The 17025-nt window shown below is 49.2% G+C and overlaps 8 protein-coding genes across 8 annotated transcripts; 3 read left to right on the top strand and 5 right to left on the bottom strand.

The window, feature by feature from the left end:
* Positions 1 to 229: 229 nt before the first annotated feature.
* Positions 230 to 862, top strand: FVEG_17099 (hypothetical protein; the record flags this gene model as incomplete). The annotated part of the gene is made up of 1 exon (XM_018906368.1): positions 230 to 862. The coding sequence occupies exon 1, from the start codon at positions 377 to 379 to the stop codon at positions 860 to 862; it is 486 nt and encodes a 161-aa protein (XP_018759551.1). The 5' UTR covers positions 230 to 376.
* Positions 863 to 1029: 167 nt separating this feature from the next.
* FVEG_11807 (hypothetical protein) lies at positions 1030 to 2722 on the bottom strand. Its single transcript, XM_018901131.1, has 2 exons — positions 1660 to 2722; positions 1030 to 1594 (listed from the first exon to the last, which is right to left on the bottom strand). The coding sequence occupies exons 1-2, from the start codon at positions 2545 to 2547 to the stop codon at positions 1136 to 1138; spliced, it is 1347 nt and encodes a 448-aa protein (XP_018759550.1). The 5' UTR covers positions 2548 to 2722; the 3' UTR covers positions 1030 to 1135.
* Positions 2723 to 3329: 607 nt separating this feature from the next.
* On the top strand, positions 3330 to 6068 carry FVEG_11806 (hypothetical protein). Its single transcript, XM_018901130.1, has 7 exons — positions 3330 to 3427; positions 3490 to 3625; positions 3671 to 3933; positions 3988 to 4076; positions 4139 to 4758; positions 4811 to 4981; positions 5049 to 6068. The coding sequence occupies exons 3-7, from the start codon at positions 3723 to 3725 to the stop codon at positions 6010 to 6012; spliced, it is 2055 nt and encodes a 684-aa protein (XP_018759549.1). The 5' UTR covers positions 3330 to 3427; positions 3490 to 3625; positions 3671 to 3722; the 3' UTR covers positions 6013 to 6068.
* On the bottom strand, positions 5244 to 7003 carry FVEG_11805 (2-haloacid dehalogenase). Its single transcript, XM_018901129.1, has one exon. The coding sequence runs from the start codon at positions 6793 to 6795 to the stop codon at positions 6073 to 6075; it is 723 nt and encodes a 240-aa protein (XP_018759548.1). The 5' UTR covers positions 6796 to 7003; the 3' UTR covers positions 5244 to 6072.
* Positions 7004 to 7535: 532 nt separating this feature from the next.
* Positions 7536 to 9722, bottom strand: FVEG_11804 (hypothetical protein). The gene has a single exon (XM_018901128.1). It carries the CDS (start codon positions 9352 to 9354, stop codon positions 7687 to 7689), a length of 1668 nt encoding a protein of 555 aa, XP_018759547.1. The 5' UTR covers positions 9355 to 9722; the 3' UTR covers positions 7536 to 7686.
* A 136-nt stretch (positions 9723 to 9858) lies between these two features.
* On the top strand, positions 9859 to 11597 carry FVEG_11803 (hypothetical protein). The gene is made up of 2 exons (XM_018901127.1): positions 9859 to 10584; positions 10665 to 11597. The coding sequence occupies exons 1-2, from the start codon at positions 10009 to 10011 to the stop codon at positions 11517 to 11519; spliced, it is 1431 nt and encodes a 476-aa protein (XP_018759546.1). The 5' UTR covers positions 9859 to 10008; the 3' UTR covers positions 11520 to 11597.
* A 110-nt stretch (positions 11598 to 11707) lies between these two features.
* FVEG_17098 (hypothetical protein) lies at positions 11708 to 14122 on the bottom strand (the record flags this gene model as incomplete). Its single annotated transcript, XM_018906367.1, has 4 exons — positions 11708 to 12079; positions 12141 to 12415; positions 12462 to 12889; positions 12960 to 14122. 4 exons carry the CDS (start codon positions 14120 to 14122, stop codon positions 11708 to 11710), a joined length of 2238 nt encoding a protein of 745 aa, XP_018759545.1.
* Positions 14123 to 14754: 632 nt separating this feature from the next.
* On the bottom strand, positions 14755 to 16642 carry FVEG_11802 (D-lactate dehydrogenase (cytochrome); the record flags this gene model as incomplete). The annotated part of the gene is made up of 5 exons (XM_018901126.1): positions 14755 to 14832; positions 14883 to 15094; positions 15148 to 15377; positions 15438 to 16264; positions 16319 to 16642. The coding sequence occupies 5 exons, from the start codon at positions 16640 to 16642 to the stop codon at positions 14755 to 14757; spliced, it is 1671 nt and encodes a 556-aa protein (XP_018759544.1).
* Between the last annotated feature and the right edge of the window lie 383 nt (positions 16643 to 17025).

The following is a 17025-nucleotide window of genomic DNA, read 5'->3' as shown; positions in this document are numbered from 1 at the left end:
CTGGAAGGGCACGAACTGTAGCGACTTGGAATGTCTGCGCCAGTTGCCTACTGAACAGTTTCAAGCCAAGAACACGGCTATCCCATTTCCTGGGCAACATGAGCCTGCTCTTTTTGGATATGGCCCGACCATCGACGGCAGGTTTCTCCCAGATCGGCCTTCCAGTCTGCTTCAACAAGGACGCTTTGCTAAAGACAAACCAATAATCCTGGGATCGTCGAATACGGAGGGAACGGTCTTTGCACCGCAAGCCAACACTACTGACGATGTGAACCAATTCCTAACGGCGCAAATCCCTAGTCTGACAAAAGAGGCCCTGAGTAGGCTGAACCACCTTTACTCAGACATACCAGCGACGTTTCCCAACGTCAACGTCATGCAGGCTCCACTATACTACAGAGCAGCAGAGATGTTCGGAGATTCCTCCTTCCTTTGTCCGGCTTTCCAGTTTGCCGCCGGTCTCCATCGTGCTGGTGTTCCAGCGTACTTGTATCTCGATCGTATCCTAGATCCGGTCGAGGTCGCGACTGGCTACATTGTGCCACATACTTGGGACACGCAGGCTGTCTGGGGGCCTTCATTCGCCGTCAACTACGCTGCTTTGCCGGGCGCCATTAGTTACGAACCCAGTCAATCTAATGCTGCGATAGTACCTGTCGTGCAGGCTTTTTGGACTAGTTTCGCGCGATCTTCTGGCAATCCCAATATCTTTAGGGCAAGTGGAACGCCGGCTTGGAACAAGTCTGTCGGTGGTAGCTTTCTTAACATTGAGACGAACAATACTAGGATGGAACAAATAAGCAGCTCGCTACTTGAGAAGTGTGCTTACTGGGCGGACCTTGCGGCAGAAACAAGACAATAGCTTTTTTTGGAGTTACCTGTCCTCTATGTAAACTAGTCTTCACTCCTGACAACTAAGCGATACATTCGACTGCAGTTGTTGGTATAAATAGTTTATATAATTTGATTGAAGCCCATTCCTTCTAGTTACTGTAGTTATCTCTCTATAGGCATCTCTACCTTTCGGAAGGAATGTTCAATAGCTAAGCGCTAAGGAATAGCTTATAATGTATTTCTAGTAATACCGAGTTATGTATGTCTTGGTTTGTATATAGATAGACCAGCATACTTATACTCAAGTTCTATCTGGCCGAAGTGAAATTCTGTATCCTACAACCTCTGGATCCTCGTACTCCTCCATCCACCGAGGATCGAGAGTAATGCTCCATTGCTTCACATGGACCATATCCTGGTTATGAAGTTCCGCAAGAGACTTATGGAACTCAGCGTCTTCCTGTCTCTTTTCAGGCGTTGCAGTCCTTACCCACTTCTCCATACTGTGTTCTTTGGCGACTTGGTCATCGGCCCATATACCAAGAGGGTCTTCACTGTATCCTCCCATCTGGATCATTCTCTTATTCTCGATGGAGAATGCATTCGTGAATGTGAGCCATTTTTCCCGACGCGCGTTGGCCCAGTAGTCAAGAAGGTCCTCTGGTGCTCGACCGTGAATCACGGCACCAAGAGCGCGGCCGAGGGGTCCCGCGTCCAAGAGGCCTGTAGTCAAGCCCAGCCCTCCAATTGGGTTGTTGCTCTGATGGCTATCAGCTAGACGATCTCTTCGAATGTGGTTACAAAGGTCCGAGCATTAGTACTCACATGAGCTGCATCTCCCGCCAGCAAAACTCTCCCTTTCTTGAAAGTCGAAGCACATCTCTGATGAGGCTTATACTTATTTAGTTCCACTAGCTCGTATTCGACAGGCCAGACTGGGAAAATGTGCTTGTAGTGCTCTTCAATCTCGGCCCGAATCTCATCGTTTGTCATTCCCGCCTTAACACCAAAGGCACAACGCCAAAGGCCAGCGTCGTCTAGAATGCATACGACGGACCAGTGCACAGGGTCCATGATAAAGTTGGCGGTCGAGAATCCATGCTTCATGAAATCAAAGCGTACGTTGGTCGCGACGAAGTCTTCCTTAGGCCAAGAGAAGCCGTCAAATGTGATGTCGGAGAGTCTGCGGACGGCTGACCCAGCGCCGTCGGCTCCTACCAGCCAGTTGCACGCATATCTGATCTCTTGGTTTGTAGTAGTGTCCAAGGCCACGACTTCGACTGTATCTTGTCCAAAATCGGAGTTTATTTGAATGACCTTCTGGCAGAACTTGATCTCGGCATTGTATTTATTGAGGAGATGGTCAACCAAGATTTTGGCAAGCTTGGGTTGCGGGCAATTGAGCCCGGCAGGGAATATATCGGCATCTTGAGTCTTCGTGATAGAAGCTACCCTTTGCTTGTTCTTCCAGAAAGTCATGACATCATTGAGAACAGATTCCTTTCGGACATCGTCAAGTGTGCCGGATTCGAGCAGCTCTGCCTGTGCACAAGGCTGGTAAACAGCTGCGCGAGGAGACTGGTCGACTTCGTGGTTTCTCTCTAGAATCAGCACTGGCACATTGAGTTTTGCCAAGTTTACTGCCGTGATTAAACCAACCGGACCAGCCCCAACGATTATAACGGGATGAGGGTTTGCGTTAGCGGAGGACATGATTTCGTTAATAGCTAGCAGAAGTTAATGTTTTCGCAACTGTAGATCCGATGTTTCAATTGGAAGCAGATGATGTGGCAGTTAGTCTTAGGATACAATAAAAGATACTTATGGGAGAGCAAGCAAGTGAAATCTCCCCTCCTTATCCCACATACGAGAACCTGTATTTGGCAGATCAAGGGTATTTAGAATGGTCTGCTGAGCCGACCCCACAAAGGAAACCTGCCGCCAAGACACAGTTTGCGAGGGGTAGGTAGTATTTAGAGTTCAAGGCCCACTATAGCAAGTGGAACCCGGTTGATTGACTGATTGACAGTGAAAGCTTCCCTCTGGTATCTTATTAACAGAATAAGTCAAGCCAATACAGTAAAAATCTCTAAGTAACTTCAGGTAAGTATCTAGAGATGTGTTTGTACTTTGAAACTACTTACTCTTTGCCTTTTAGAAGCCAGATATAGCGTTAAATGTCTTCCCAGCCATGGGCGACTCCAAGTGCGATTCTCTCAAGGACAGAGTTTGAAATGGATGGCTACCATCATCTCGGCCAGGTAGGCCATTGGAAATTAGGTTGCGCCAGCTTGATATATATCGCTGAGGTGTCATAAGCTCTTACTATCAATTACCTTACTCACAACTTCAAGCTTATCTTGCTCAAGATAAGCCACTGTACAGTGACTAACTATTCAGGGATAGCTTCTGGAAAAGCGGGGTGCATGCAAATCACGTCGATAATTAGCCCGTAGTCGACCAACATTGGGGGAGCATGCATTCATACTTGTCCAAGACCCCTTATCTCATACTGAGTCCCCTACTTGATCCAATACGTGACTTCAGTTACAGACCCAATGATCATGGAGCAGCGAAGGCGCGTCTCCCGAGCGTAAGATCCCAAGACAATCCAGGAAGGGATATACCCAATTTTTCTAATACCGGACGCGATAGTTGCGATGAATGCCGTCGATTGAAAGAGAAGTGTGAAAGCGGCTTCCCATGTCGCAGGTGTTCTCATCTTCAACGACAATGTAAATACACGGATCCGATCCCCGAAACCACGTGAGTTTCGCGCGTACGTTCCAAGGTGGGAGCTCCAACGACTGTCGAGAGCAAGTCTCACACCTCGAAGGGAAAGCCGTCGGAGACCGGATACTAGCCAGCTGATTGAACGATCAAAACACATGGAGCGGATCTTACGGCGTACCATGCCGGGAGTCTCGCTTGACACCGAAAACCTGTCCAATATCGCAGACAGACTCGAAGCCGAGCACCAGGGTGTCAATCCAGCCTCAGATGGTCAGAGGGACATGGAAGGGCTGGGAGATAATTTGGAAGAATTGGAGATCAATGATGAGGCGTGTACGATGCAACCAGTTGGAGATACGACAGCGCGTTTGTTGGCCTTATACTTCACTTGCACTGAGCACGGGTATTAATCTATGACAGATTTCTCAGGGGAATTCTCGTACTGGAACTTCTCCATGCGTATCAAAAATCTCATCGAAAGCCAGATACAGGAGCCGGAGAGCCGACGAGTATGTTATGCTACCAACAGGCAATGCTTCCCACTCATACCTCATTAACTAACAATAAGCAGGAGAGCAACAGACAGAATGATGACCCGGATGCTTTTCCACGTGCGCACCATCTGCGTCCTGGGCGTAATCACTTGTCGGAAGCCACATCATCGTTCCCCCCTACCAACATATCAAACTTCCTGGTGACAGTCTTTTTCAAGTTCGCAGAGAGCTATCTCTTCTTTATTGAAGAAAACTGGGTTTTCGAGAAATTAGACCAGCTCTACAAGAGCCCTCAAGATCTGTCCCAAGCTGGTAGTGAAGTGACAGTCAGTATCCTCCTAACAGTCCTTGCCATTGGAACACAATACGCTCATCTTGAGCACACCGACAGTTCTGATAGCACCTCAAAGTCAGGCCTCTTGGAGGAAGAGATAGGTGCCATGTTTTATCAACAAGCAATTCGGCTACTCCCAGAAATCATTGAGATCTCGTCCCTCGAAAGTGTGCAGGCATGCCTATTGTTTGGATACTATTCCCTGCCGATTGACGCTTCTGGCTTGGGATTTGTATACATCAACCTGGCTACCAGGCTGGGGATACAGAATGGCATGCATCGGAAATGCAGTAACAGCGCCTTTAACGCAAGCGTCATCGAGACTCGAAATCGCGTTTGGTGGACGACCTACGTGTTGGAAAGGTAAGACATAGCTTCCTGTCCCTTAAGACTGCGAATGCTGACTGGAGAGTAGAAAGATATCTATTTTCCACGGCCGGCCTATCTCGGTGTCTCGGTCAAATATCGATGCCAGTCTACCCACACATCAGGACGGTTTTCAATCAGTTGATTGGCACAAACGAGCTTCTTACACTAGAGTTTCTGTACAGCTGGTACACTTCCTCGAAGACATGTATCACGAAATGTAAGCTGAGACCCAAAAACGTGACGCACGAGGTAAAATCCAGAACGCTGAGTTAACTCTCATATAGCAACATCTTGCGCAATTGTCGAAAGCGAGAGATAGTTACGATTGTATCCCGACTTGTGGCCAAAAAGGACGGCTTGACTACATGGTGGCAATCTCTCCCTCCAGATACAATCAACGCGAATGAGCAACCAACAATGACACAATCACGTTCGGCGATGCACTTAAGACTCGATTACTGCCTAGTGCGCATGTTTGTCGGGAGACCATTTCTATTGAAGAAAGATACCAAAGATATTGCGACAAGCCCGTCCGTCCCCGAAAGCAGTCCCGGCACCAACGAAAGAAGTGCCTCGAAGCTCGTGACTAGCCGAGAGGAGCTGATAAGCGACTGCATCAAAGCGGCAACGGAAGCCCTCGATATTTGTCGGCAGCTGCGGTCGAGCGGGATGGGTCTCGCTCGGGCCTCGTATTCCGAATACAGTGCGTGTCGAGCATCGCTGCTGGTGCTGATTGCCTACTCGATCCGCAATCTCTCTGACCAGTTCCGCAAGACGTTATGTGAGGGATTGGATATGATACGGGAAATGTCTGCTGTGGGAGAGTCGGCGCGCTCTGAAATTGCCTTGATCGAGTCCCTTGAACGTGCTCTCGCGCGTCTGCACGCTGGAACACGACCGAGCGACGTGGGCAGCAGCCAAGACCAAGTGTACGCTGATTCGGCATACGAAGCATTCCGCAGCTGGGGAGCCACCTTGGCAGGCAAGAATGGGCTCGATGCCACTACACCAGCGGCTTCGAATGCCTCAGGTGGTCAAGCGGAGATAGACTCCGTGTCTGGCTGGCCCGTTGACTTCCAGGCCCTGTCCAGCATGGACTTTTTCAGCGCTTATGACCCTATGGCTGATCCTCTACTCCAACTGCCCGTCTTTGGTACCGAAAATCTCTCTCCGACTGATGGATGGCTTACTCAATCAGAGACGGAAATACTGGGGCGGTTCATTACAGGACCTCATGGAGGAAGCTAGGCAGTGCAAGCGAATTAAATTAAAACGAGATTAATCGAGCTTGTTTGAAACGGTCAAGAACTAAAGCGATCCCTTTACAATCCCCTTTGCCATGTCTGGTAGTGTATCAGCTATAACCTCCATCTTGGTATCAAAGATCTCAGCGCAAGGATCCTGTTCGTATATAGTGCAGTAAGCACCTCGGAAGCCAACCTTGACTGCAGCTGATACGTCCCACATGTGAGCAGCAGCGAACCACTTGATATCATCGGGTGCGAATTGAGCTAGAGTTGGCCTGTACGCAGCCAACGCTGGTTTGGCCACGCCCTGTCCGTCGCAGCTGATGAGATTCTCGAGCGGCATCTCAACGCCAGCGCGCTCAAAGTATCCACCCACACGCTTGACATCGCCCGTTGTCAAACACCACACTGTGAAGCCTGCGTCTCTCAATATTTGAAAGCACTCTGCGGCTCCGGGTCGCAACTCGAGGTCCGAATAAGCCAGGACACAGGCGTCCCTTTCTTCGTCCGTGACGAGTTTTCTTGGCTCCGCAACGCCAACCATGAAGAGCGTGCGGTAGAACAAGGTGCGCAGAACTTCTTTGTAGGGACGGTGGCGCTCAGAGACGGAGAGGAAGGTGAACTCCAGCTCGGCTGCTGTCATCCAAGTGTAGCCGAAGGCATTGGCTGTGATGTGCTTGGAGGCTAGCTTCTCGCCAATGACGCGATCGATGCCTTTGTAGAAGGCATCAAATGAGACACAGGTGCCGACGACGTCGAAGACGACATGCTTCTGATTGGCCATGATGGGGGCTTGATGTCAACCTTGGATGTGATGCTGGAGAGTAGAGGAGAGCGGGAAAAGAGGGGACAGAAACTTTGGCGAAACAAGATAAGATGCAGATATAAAGGGCGCGATGACCTGAGGTTACGTAGTAGACGATTATGAGTCATCTCAAGAGGAGGTGAGTTGCAGCATTAACAACAACGTGAATTGGCCTCTTTTATCCAATAATGACTGTGATACTGGTACTCTGTACTCCACCGCACCAGCAGTTATCGCCAATTTATCTTGATCTAGCCTGATATAGTAGGACCGGTCCGGTCAGATATGATTGGCTATCTCAGCTAGTCGCTCAGTGGCTATCAGCCATCATTATCGGGGGTTCCACATTTGGTTCTTCACTTTCGTGGCTCCGAATCGGAGATATGCTAGCGGCTAACAAAGGAGTTTAGCGGTATCTGGATGTCAACGGGACAAGAGGGGGCTCCCGATGTTCCGGCCTGGTTATCCCAGAACTTATCGATAGAGCGAGAATCTGCAGCACACTCGGCTTTCCCACATGTCCCACTTCCCCACAAAATGTTTGAGTGACAGATTGACCATTCTTCGTTATTGTTTGTCACACCGATGGACTTCTGCTATGTTATACTTGGCCATATGCTTACTATTGTTAAAAGAACACAATTCATACATCTCATGCGTACCACTCTGACACTCAAAATCTCATACAGGGTATCATAAATTGCGGCTTACAAGGTACAGGGTAGGTCATTGACGTGTCATAAGAATAATAAATAAACAATAGCTACACTAAGCCAAAGCGATCACCACTTTCGAGCACACCAAACCTCCCCATGTCTTGAACCAATACAGCATGAAGCCCATAAAACTACTCCCACTATTCCCAAACGTTCAAGACCACAGAAAGTTCAGTTTTGCCAGCCCTCGCCTCGGCTTCAATTCTACCCTCGGCTCACCCTCGTAACGATCGATCAAATGACGAAGTTGAACGTCTTCCAATGGAATGATCTTGGTCTTGAACCAGAGCTTATAACCGAAATACATGATCAGAGTGAAGGGTAAATTGAAGTAGTTTGAAATGAAAGACTCAATCTCCCATTGGCCATGAATGAAGGTCGTGAAGCCGCCAGTGAAGAAAAGAAGCACAAATAAGACAAGAGAGGCGTAAGTCGTATAGGGCTGGAAAGGAGCGGCCCAAGGGAGTTCCTTTTGACGATCGATCCCTTGCTTGTTGCAGGCGTGGACGAAGCGGACATAGACTATACAGATGGTAATCCAGTTGACCAGGGTTGAGATGGAGACAAGATCCTGCAGCCAGGTGAAGACCGTGCTAGCCGAGTCGGACAGGGTCATGTATCCCAGGGCCATGAATAGGCCATACAGGGAGACAGCGATATAGGGGATACCGAATCTGTTGATGCGCAGGAAAATGGACGGGGCTTGGCCTTGAGCTGCCATTCCGTACAGGATTCTGGAACCGCCGAGCATGTTGGAGTTGCCCGCTGACCATGCCGAAGTGAGCACAACAGCGTTGACGATTGACGGCACAGCCTTGATGCCTGCGTTTTGGGCAGCAATGACAAATGGTGACATGGAAGCGTCTCCTGTCCATGGTACTAGCTTTTTGTCGGTGGACGGGACGACCAGGCCAATCATGAAGATGGTCACGACGTAGAAGAGGCCGATACGGATGAAGATACGTTTTGCAGCCATGGGTATAGACCGACGAGGGTCCCTCGTCTCAGCCGCAGCCAGTGTGATGTTCTCGATGCCGGAGTATGCGTAAAGAGCATTGTTCAGTGTCTTCCAGAAGCCTAAGAACCGACCAAGAGACCCAGCAATGCCGAGGTACTGAACCATGGGTCCGTAGGGACTTTTCCAGTACTCGAAGCCAATGGCCTCGCCGTTTGGACCGCCACCGCAGGTGATGACCAGAGCCATAATGTTGACGCCAACAACGAGCATGATCTTGATTATGGAGAAGCCGAACTCGAGCTCGCCGTAAATGCGCACAGCCAGCAGCGAACTGACAATCATGGGGATGCCAAGCACGGTGATCCAGATGGCGCTGTTGATGGTGACCCAGTATTCGATGATGACGGCCGCTGCGACGACCTCGGCGGGGATGGAAACCATGTATGAGTAGACTTGATTCCATCCGTTGGCAAATGCAAGAGCAGGGTCGCAGAAGAGCTCGGCGTAGCGAATTACACCACCACTGAGAGGTGCCAGAGCACCCATCTCGCCAACGCCACAGACAACACTCGAGACAGCCAAGCCAATTATAAGATATGCCAGGAACGCACCGAGCGGGCCAGCATAGGCAATGGCTCGACCAGAGCTCAGGAACAAGCCAGTGCCAATTGTGCCTGCCAGGGCAATCATCTGGATATGTCGTTGATGTAGGCCCTGTCTCAGCTCGTGAGACTCCACGACTGTTCCAGCCATATTCTCGACATCGCTGTCCCTCCGCATATCAGTTACAGGACTATCGAGTTTCTTTTCCGAAGGCATAGCTCCGACTTGGAGAAGCTGGGGCGAAGTGTCGCGAGTTGACATTGGCTTTTGCCAAGATGGGAAAGGGGGTTGAATTGGAGACTGCTACACGAGCAACTAAGGCAGAGTAAAGGTGATCGAGTCAACTCAAGATGGTCTCTTTGGTAAACGAGATGAGTGGATGATCCCGACTATTTGTTACCCCGTATTATGAAACGTTTTTATATCTGCCACAATTGGCCACGGCTTATCAGTAGGTAGACCCAGTCGTCCAGAACCCTAGGCAAATCTGGGGAAGTTCTGGCTAGGTCGATAGCTGCAGATCAGACCGGGGTCGACCGGCTATGGAGATATGAAGAGCGCGATGAGATCATGAGACCAGATTGGCTGTCTGACACTCTGAAAGCTGAGGGACCCTGTGATTCTCGATGCTATGGCACTCCCACCGTGGTGAGCGATATAGCGTTAGCGGCATTTTCCACCGGAGCCGGAGCGATTTGTCCACATTGGGTAACGCCGGCCCGGTGGACCCCGACGCCGGTCTATCTGACTGCATACAAACCAATCTGACAAATCCGAGCGAGTTCGATAGACCGGACCTCCAAATAACGTTCAACTAAACTAAATCAGTGTATGCCAGATTGCCTCCATACATAACATACCTGAGATACTGAACTTGATCCTGTAAGCAAACTCTCATCACATCATAGCGCAATCATGGCCATCTCAAACGGCAACATATCTCGCACCGCCGGTACGCCCAAGTGCATGCCCGGCCCGAACCCAGCGCCTTGCTTCTGGCAACAAGACCTGCCACAGGATTTGAATGAGCTACGTGACCACCGCTCTTCAAAGCAGCTCCTTGATTACAGCGACATCGTCATCATCGGCGCTGGATTCGCAGGCCTCAGCACAGCGCACCACCTCGTTCGAGATGCTGGTGCCACGTCTATCTGTATCCTTGAGGCCCGGGGCATCTGCTCTGGAGCTACTGGTCGCAACGGTGGGCACTGTAGGCCAGATCTCTACGGTCATATTCCTACCTATATAGATCGAGCTGGTGAGCGCGCTGGTGCTGAGATTGCCGAGTTTGAGATTGCGAATCTGCGCGCCATCAAGAATATTATTGATGAAGAGAAGATCGATTGCGACTTCACTCTTACCCGATCCATTGATGTTTGGTGCAACGAGGAATCAGCCAAGAAAGCAGAAGCCGTATACCAATCAATGGTGTCTCACAATTTTGAGTACATGGATGATGTTGTGTTTTATACAGGCAACAAAGTCGAAGGCGTAAGTGATCCGAATACCAGCCCAGGTTGTTTTGAGGATTTTATTTGAGTTATGTACTGACTCAGACATCTATATAATAGATCTGTGGTGTTAAAGGCGCTGTCGCATGCGCAAGCTTTACAGCCGGAACCATGTGGCCCTTTAAATTCTTGATGCACGTCACAAGAAAACTCATCGCCGCAGGCGTCAACGTCCAGGCACATACGCCCGTCACTTCCGTGACGCCAGGCCCCTCGGGTGACGGTTCGTTCATCGTCGAAACGCCGCGTGGCAAGATGCGAGCAGGAAAGGTGATCTACGCCAACAACGCCTATGTCTCGGCTCTTCTTCCCGAGTACAGCAAGAACATCATCCCCTGCAAGGGTATTTGCTGTCGTATCACTGTCCCAGAGGGGACTACAGCGCCTTTATTGACCAACTCATACATAAACCGCACCAAGGATAACACACTCTCATACTTCATCCCTCGACATGATGGCAGCATAATTGTCGGCGGTGCTTCATCTCTTTTCCGCCCATTCAAGGAACAGTGGTATGACAATGTGGATGACAGCGTGCTTATCGACTCTGCAAGGGACTACTACGAGGACTACATGCAGAAAACCTACCGTGGCTGGGAGGAGACTGGTGCCAAAGTGAGCAACATTTGGACTGGCGTCATGGGTTACTCATATGACTCCAATCCACACATCGGTAAAGTTCCCAGCAAGGATGGGCAGTTTATCGTAGCTGGGTTCAATGGACACGGCATGCCCGTCATCTGGTTGGCAGCCAAAGAGCTTGCTCGGATGGTAGCGCAAGGGACTCAGTTTGAGGAGACGAAACTGCCTCGCTTGTTCCAGACAAGCCAGTTCCGCATTGACCGGGCACAGAGCGGTAAGGAGGAGCATGGTGATATTATAGGCACAGGTAATCTTAGTACTACAAAGCCTTAGTATCACAAAATTGATAAGATGATGAATATGCTCTTATTAGCATCTTTAGTGAGCCTATTTCTACTCAGAGATCCTTACCTGATATGTTTCTTTAAATACAGTATCTGAGATATTGTTGCGATGACGATCGATCGAGCATGAGTTCACCATAATCTTACATAAGAACAAGGAACTCAAGGAGAACCACATCAGCTATGCATAGACTCCCACCACAGAAAAAGATCTGGAGCCAAGTCCAAGTCAAGAAGAGCATTCCAATCACTTATACCCTCAACTGCCACATCATTAAACGTATAAGGATAGGCAACTTCCTCGATTCCGTCCCTCACCTGGTGTTCAGTACCATTACTATCCTCCCCGGGTCCCGTTCTTGGTGCTACATTGGAGCTGCTCGACGCAGCAGGGACAGCTATTTGTACCATGATGCCTAGAAACTTGGCATATCGGATTGCCATATGCGAGTCATCTGGGGAGCCATTGTGGACTGCATTGATAACGCGGTATAGAAGATGGATGTTTGGGTGTGCCCGACCTACGTCTTTGGTCCTTGTTAGAGTTGCCTAGTATTTCATGCTTATTAGCTGTTTACAGGAATATCTTGGGGTTGAGTATATGAAATACCTTGAGGAGATGGAGGCTTGCAGCAACAATGAATAGCCAACATCGAACTGGAAGATATTTGATGAGCCCTGAAGGCCTCAGAAAACCCACAACTATGGATAAAAGTGCGTGGCTGGCTAGTGTTGATTCATCTTCAAACTCAGACAAGGCTTGAAGTGTTTCTTGCGGCAAAGAGGTGGAACCGGTTTGGATAGCTTGAGCTGCCGGGGCAAAGCAGAACAAGCTTATATAGTAGAATTCAATAAGAAGACATGCGTTCAGTAATGAGTTGACATCTGGGAATTGTAAGCTGGGATGCGCTATCTCGTCTCTTGAACCCACCTTCTTGATGATAGTACTGCCGTCTCCAGCGATGCAGAGCCCTCCGCAAGCGTTCCAATTGAGGCACAAGATCCAAGTTGGAAAGAGACCCGTCTCTGGATTTCAATGACAGCAAGAAATCTCTTCCCTTTCGAGTCTCTATCGAGAGTTCATAATAGCCTTCCCATAGATGACTGTCTGGTAAAAATTCGGTGAATGTCGTTGCGAATCGGTCTTTGACTATTTGTCTTGACTTTTCAGGCAACAAGGGCTCAAGACCCAGTCGAGTCGCTAGGCTTTCATCTGCAAGGTATATGAACACGCAGAGAAGCCCATTCCACTCTTTTCTGACAGAATCTCGATTGGAGGGGACAAATCTGGAGCTGGAGGATTCGCTGTGAAAACAGCAGCCTTCGTGTGCTAAAGCAATAGCGTTGGAAAGAAGACTCCTATTTTAAATTCATGAGTGAGTACAATACATCGAGATGGATAAGCTAATCAGGCGTATAGTATGCTTACCATGACATCTTGTTACTTCGATATGCCGGTGATACAATATTCAGCCTTTCCATGAGCGATACCATCCCATATCGTCGCGATCCAGTAAGTAAGTCTGTATTGTTAGACGAAAGCTTGAAACTATGGCTATCGGAATCATCATTAACTTCGTCCTCTCCTTCTGTGAAGTCGGAGGGGTTATTAATCGCCTTTACATGCCAGTCAATCAGAAGCAGCATCGACGCTATCGCTCCAAGCGAACGCGTCGTCGTGGATCCCCACATAACGGACTGCAGGGATCGCTGTAGGATCCTCCACGCTTGCCAGTGTATACGCTCAGACCTAATCTCGCCATGGTCTCCAGGCAGTGGGAAGTATCTGGAGGAGAGTGTGACGAGACAGACCACCAAAAGAGGCTCCTCAGCAACAAGCTGGCCATAGGTGGCCCGATCGCGGTAATAAGAGGGTACAACTGGCTTTAGAGGCCATAAATAGTCGAAGAAGAAGCCTAGGTAGATCATCACTTCTTGTTGGGATACTATCCCTTTTCTGATGAGGGAGAAGCCTTTCCATACTCTGTCCCGACCTAGGGCCACATCTGAGATAACAGTCGGGGAAGTGATAGATGGGACTTGGCTTTCGTGGCTAGGCGTAGCAGAAGGGTTGTTGTAGGCGTGGGTACCGCTTGCAGCGAATGTGAGAAGATCAAGTGCATCTGATGCATTGCTTATATGAGTAGAAATAATCCGTGTTCTTGCGTCGAGTGCGGTTGGCGATCTTGGATCTTGGGAATTGTCGGTGACGGGTGTGTCATCTACATACTGTCTCTCAATGGGACCAACTGGAACATCTCGAGACGCAAGTGGTGTCAAAGAAGGGATGCCGAAATCGGTGCCCGTGTCATTGTCACGCGAGACTGGCTCAGTGGTTTCAGCTGGAAGCGACAACCTTCGTTTGGTGCGTCGCGACGCTCTGAATTCACAAAGTTGATTGTCTGCTGAGCATCGCTTACACGGCTGCTTATGATCTGGTGCTGGCTCGCAGCGAGTCTTGCGCTTACGGCAACGTTCGCAAGATAAGTACGCCCGGCGTCGCTTAGATCCAGGAGGCGAGTCTGCTTGGTTGATGGGGACGAAGCCAAGCTGAAGGCCTTGCCAGCCGTCGTTACCGGTGTGATCCGTCATCTTTGGATTATCCGAGCATTGTTACTACAGCTTTCCACACCGTAAATAGTGCGCGACTGACTGCCGTTTGGGACAGTTGAACGAATGTTTCGGAGTTTGGCTAGTGGTAGACAGGGGAGCATCCTCAATGATCGGATACAATTCTCTGTTCCGGCTTTTCTAAATATCCCGGGGAAGCTTGCCCCAAATCGGTTTGACCAGCTCCAACCCCGCACTGCACTTGTGATGTTCCCTGCCGCTCGCCCCGGACTAGCCTGAAAAGGCACGCAACTTACGTATGATGGAACACTGGAGTATACTTGCCTTCCTATCTCCATCATCATAAGCATACACTTCTGCAGTACAAGAGAGTCAGGCCTTGGGAGAATTCGGTCAATTAAGAATTAAATAAAAGTCTCTCCATAAGTGCATATATATAGTCTCTAGATACTTATATTCCGTCTCCGCCAACCAAGATGCATATCCCCATTCTTGCAGCAGCCAGCCATGAGAAAGTCGAGTAGACGAAGAGTTCAGGGATTGTCAACATTCTCTTTTCACGAGTCAAACACCTTGCCCGGATTTAATAGCCAACTAAACGACGGGCTTAGCAAATACTCACGGCTGATCATATGACTCTCTTTGTTGTGTACTTACTGAGGATCCAAGGTATCTTTGATAGCTTTCATGATACCTATCGTGGCTGGGCCGAGCTCTTTTTGTAAGCAATGCTTAAGTCTGTTAGCTGGAGCGAGGCAGTTCGAGGCGATGACTTAGTTACCTTCTTTCCGAGTCCGATCCCATGCTCGCCTGATACTGTACCCTCCATTTCTAGTGCCCTCACCATCATTCCATCCACGCAATCCGACACAGCTTGGCGTTCCGTTTTATTATCTGGATTGTACATGACAATTTGATGAAAGTTGCCGTCACCAACATGCCCCATAACACTGTTAAAAAGCCCTAGTTGACTGGCCTGTTGCTTCGATATTTCTGTCGATATCTTGTTAGCACAAGCCAATGTTGGAGGGGTTCATGCTGCTCACCGATTAGTTCGGCCATTCGAGACAGAGGTACAGCAACATCTGTAGACCAGATCTGGGTACCCTCAGGTCGAACGGCGAGGCTCGCCCACAAAGCTTGTTTTCTGGCAGACCAAAGGGATTGAATCTCATCCTCCGTCTTGGCAAATTCGAAAGAACCGCAGCTGTTGGACTTGGCGATCTCTTTGGCCAGCCTGATGCTGTCTTGAACTGCATTCTGAGAGCCTGAAAATCTGCACTTTGGTAAGTATTCGGACGTATTCTCGAACCAATAGCAGCCGCTTGCAACTTACTTCAGGAAAAGTGTAGGATGTTCATCCCATACTCTTCCACCTGCCCCGCCGCTCTGGTTAATGACCCTCATCTGAACATCATCCATCATCTCCAGGGCGGCGAGGGGTATTCCCCGTCGCATCATTTTGAAGGCCGCATCTGCCGCCTCCTTGACGGTTGAGAAAGTGGCTGTTGCAACAGAGAAGTTCTCCGGAATTATGGCCAGCTTTAACGTCGCTTCAGTGATTATACCCAACGTCCCCTCAGACCCAGTAAAAAGGCCTGTGAGGTTATATCCGGCTGATGTTTTCCGAGGTCGATGACGGGTTTTGATAACAGATCCATCTGAGAGCACCACTGTGAGACTAATAACATAATCCTTCATGGTTCCATATCTCATGGCATTGGTACCACTGCAGTTCGTAGCTATCATGCCTCCAATCAACGCAGTAGGGCTCGGATCAAGCGGCAAGAAGAGCCCGGTATCCTTGATCTCTTCGTTCATATTCGTCCAATTGACCCCAGCCTGGACCACGATATCCATATCTTCGGGGTGAAATGCCACGATTTTATCCATGCCACATAGATCAAGACATACTCCAGAATACGGTGAACTAAAATTGCCTTCAACGCTGGATCCAGCACCGTATGGAGTCATGGGTACCTTATACTTGGTGCAAATACGCGCAATGCTCGAGACCTCTTCTGTCGTCTTTGGTCGGGCAATTGCCACTGGTCGTACGTTAGTATTTGACGTAGACCACTCTGAGTAGCCATGCTCATCGAGATCATCCGAGTCTACGCTCACGATATCTTCACCGAGTAATTGGCGTATCTCATCGACAGCCTAAACGGTCAGCAAAATGGATTACTAACATTCGAAATCTCCAAGATAGCTTACCTTAAGCATAGTTGCTCTATCCGCATATGCCATTTTCACTGGAATGGGTGAAATGTTGCTTTCTCGCCATCGAGGAGGGGTGCCCTGTGTTGACACTCGGAGTAGATCAATGTCTAGAGACCGTGCGAGAGCTATGCCGCTCACTGCGGCTCCTAGTCCCAGCAGAAAGTACCTTAGAGGATAATGTCTCTGCTGACTGGACCGCGCGTTGGAAGAAACATATCTGCCGAACGAAAGAGGCTGACGCCCAGCAACACATCGCTTTGACAGAGATAATAATGACGGCCGGGATGAGCTCGACAAAGCTGGTGATGCGAGTACCATCTTGGAACTTATTTGTATGTGAATGCAATATAAAAAGGATGGTGTATTGCCGCTTCAAAAGTTTGATAGCAGGGTGATCTCAATAGGATAAGTAGAAAGCTCTGTTTCTCACGTGCTTCTGATTGCAATAGCCGGATGAAGTTTCACTTCAATGCTTAAAATCGGGGATGAGTGCATTGGGGAAACCGTGGCCGAGGCAAATCGCGGATTCGGATGTTCCCAGAGTAGACTAGCGAGTTCGATATCCGACCGGCTCGGATATTTATGGAGTCACCGGATACGCGCTGTGACATTAAACTGCGTGATTGGTGTGATTTGACCTGCTCTGTAGTGCAGTGTGGGATAGTGCACTGCAAGCCCATGTTCACTCGAAGTAATCGGAT

Source organism: Fusarium verticillioides, chromosome 7 (genome assembly GCF_000149555.1).
Source record: "Fusarium verticillioides 7600 chromosome 7, whole genome shotgun sequence".
Taxonomy (NCBI): domain Eukaryota; kingdom Fungi; phylum Ascomycota; class Sordariomycetes; order Hypocreales; family Nectriaceae; genus Fusarium; species Fusarium verticillioides.
This window is presented reverse-complemented; position numbering and strand designations above follow the sequence as displayed.

Coding starts and splice junctions, on each gene's coding strand:
- FVEG_11805 (XM_018901129.1), bottom strand. CDS start 6,795: ATGGCCAATCAGAAGCATGTCGTCTTCGACGTCGTCGGCACCTGTGTC.
- FVEG_11803 (XM_018901127.1), top strand. CDS start 10,009: ATGGCCATCTCAAACGGCAACATATCTCGCACCGCCGGTACGCCCAAG. Junction 10,585..10,664: donor CAGGCAACAAAGTCGAAGGC/GTAAGTGATCCG, acceptor TCTATATAATAG/ATCTGTGGTGTTAAAGGCGC.
- FVEG_11806 (XM_018901130.1), top strand. CDS start 3,723: ATGGAGCGGATCTTACGGCGTACCATGCCGGGAGTCTCGCTTGACACC. Junction 3,934..3,987: donor AGTTGGAGATACGACAGCGC/GTTTGTTGGCCT, acceptor AATCTATGACAG/ATTTCTCAGGGGAATTCTCG. Junction 4,759..4,810: donor ACGACCTACGTGTTGGAAAG/GTAAGACATAGC, acceptor ACTGGAGAGTAG/AAAGATATCTATTTTCCACG.
- FVEG_11807 (XM_018901131.1), bottom strand. CDS start 2,547: ATGTCCTCCGCTAACGCAAACCCTCATCCCGTTATAATCGTTGGGGCT. Junction 1,595..1,659: donor TGGCGGGAGATGCAGCTCAT/GTGAGTACTAAT, acceptor GATAGCCATCAG/AGCAACAACCCAATTGGAGG.
- FVEG_11804 (XM_018901128.1), bottom strand. CDS start 9,354: ATGTCAACTCGCGACACTTCGCCCCAGCTTCTCCAAGTCGGAGCTATG.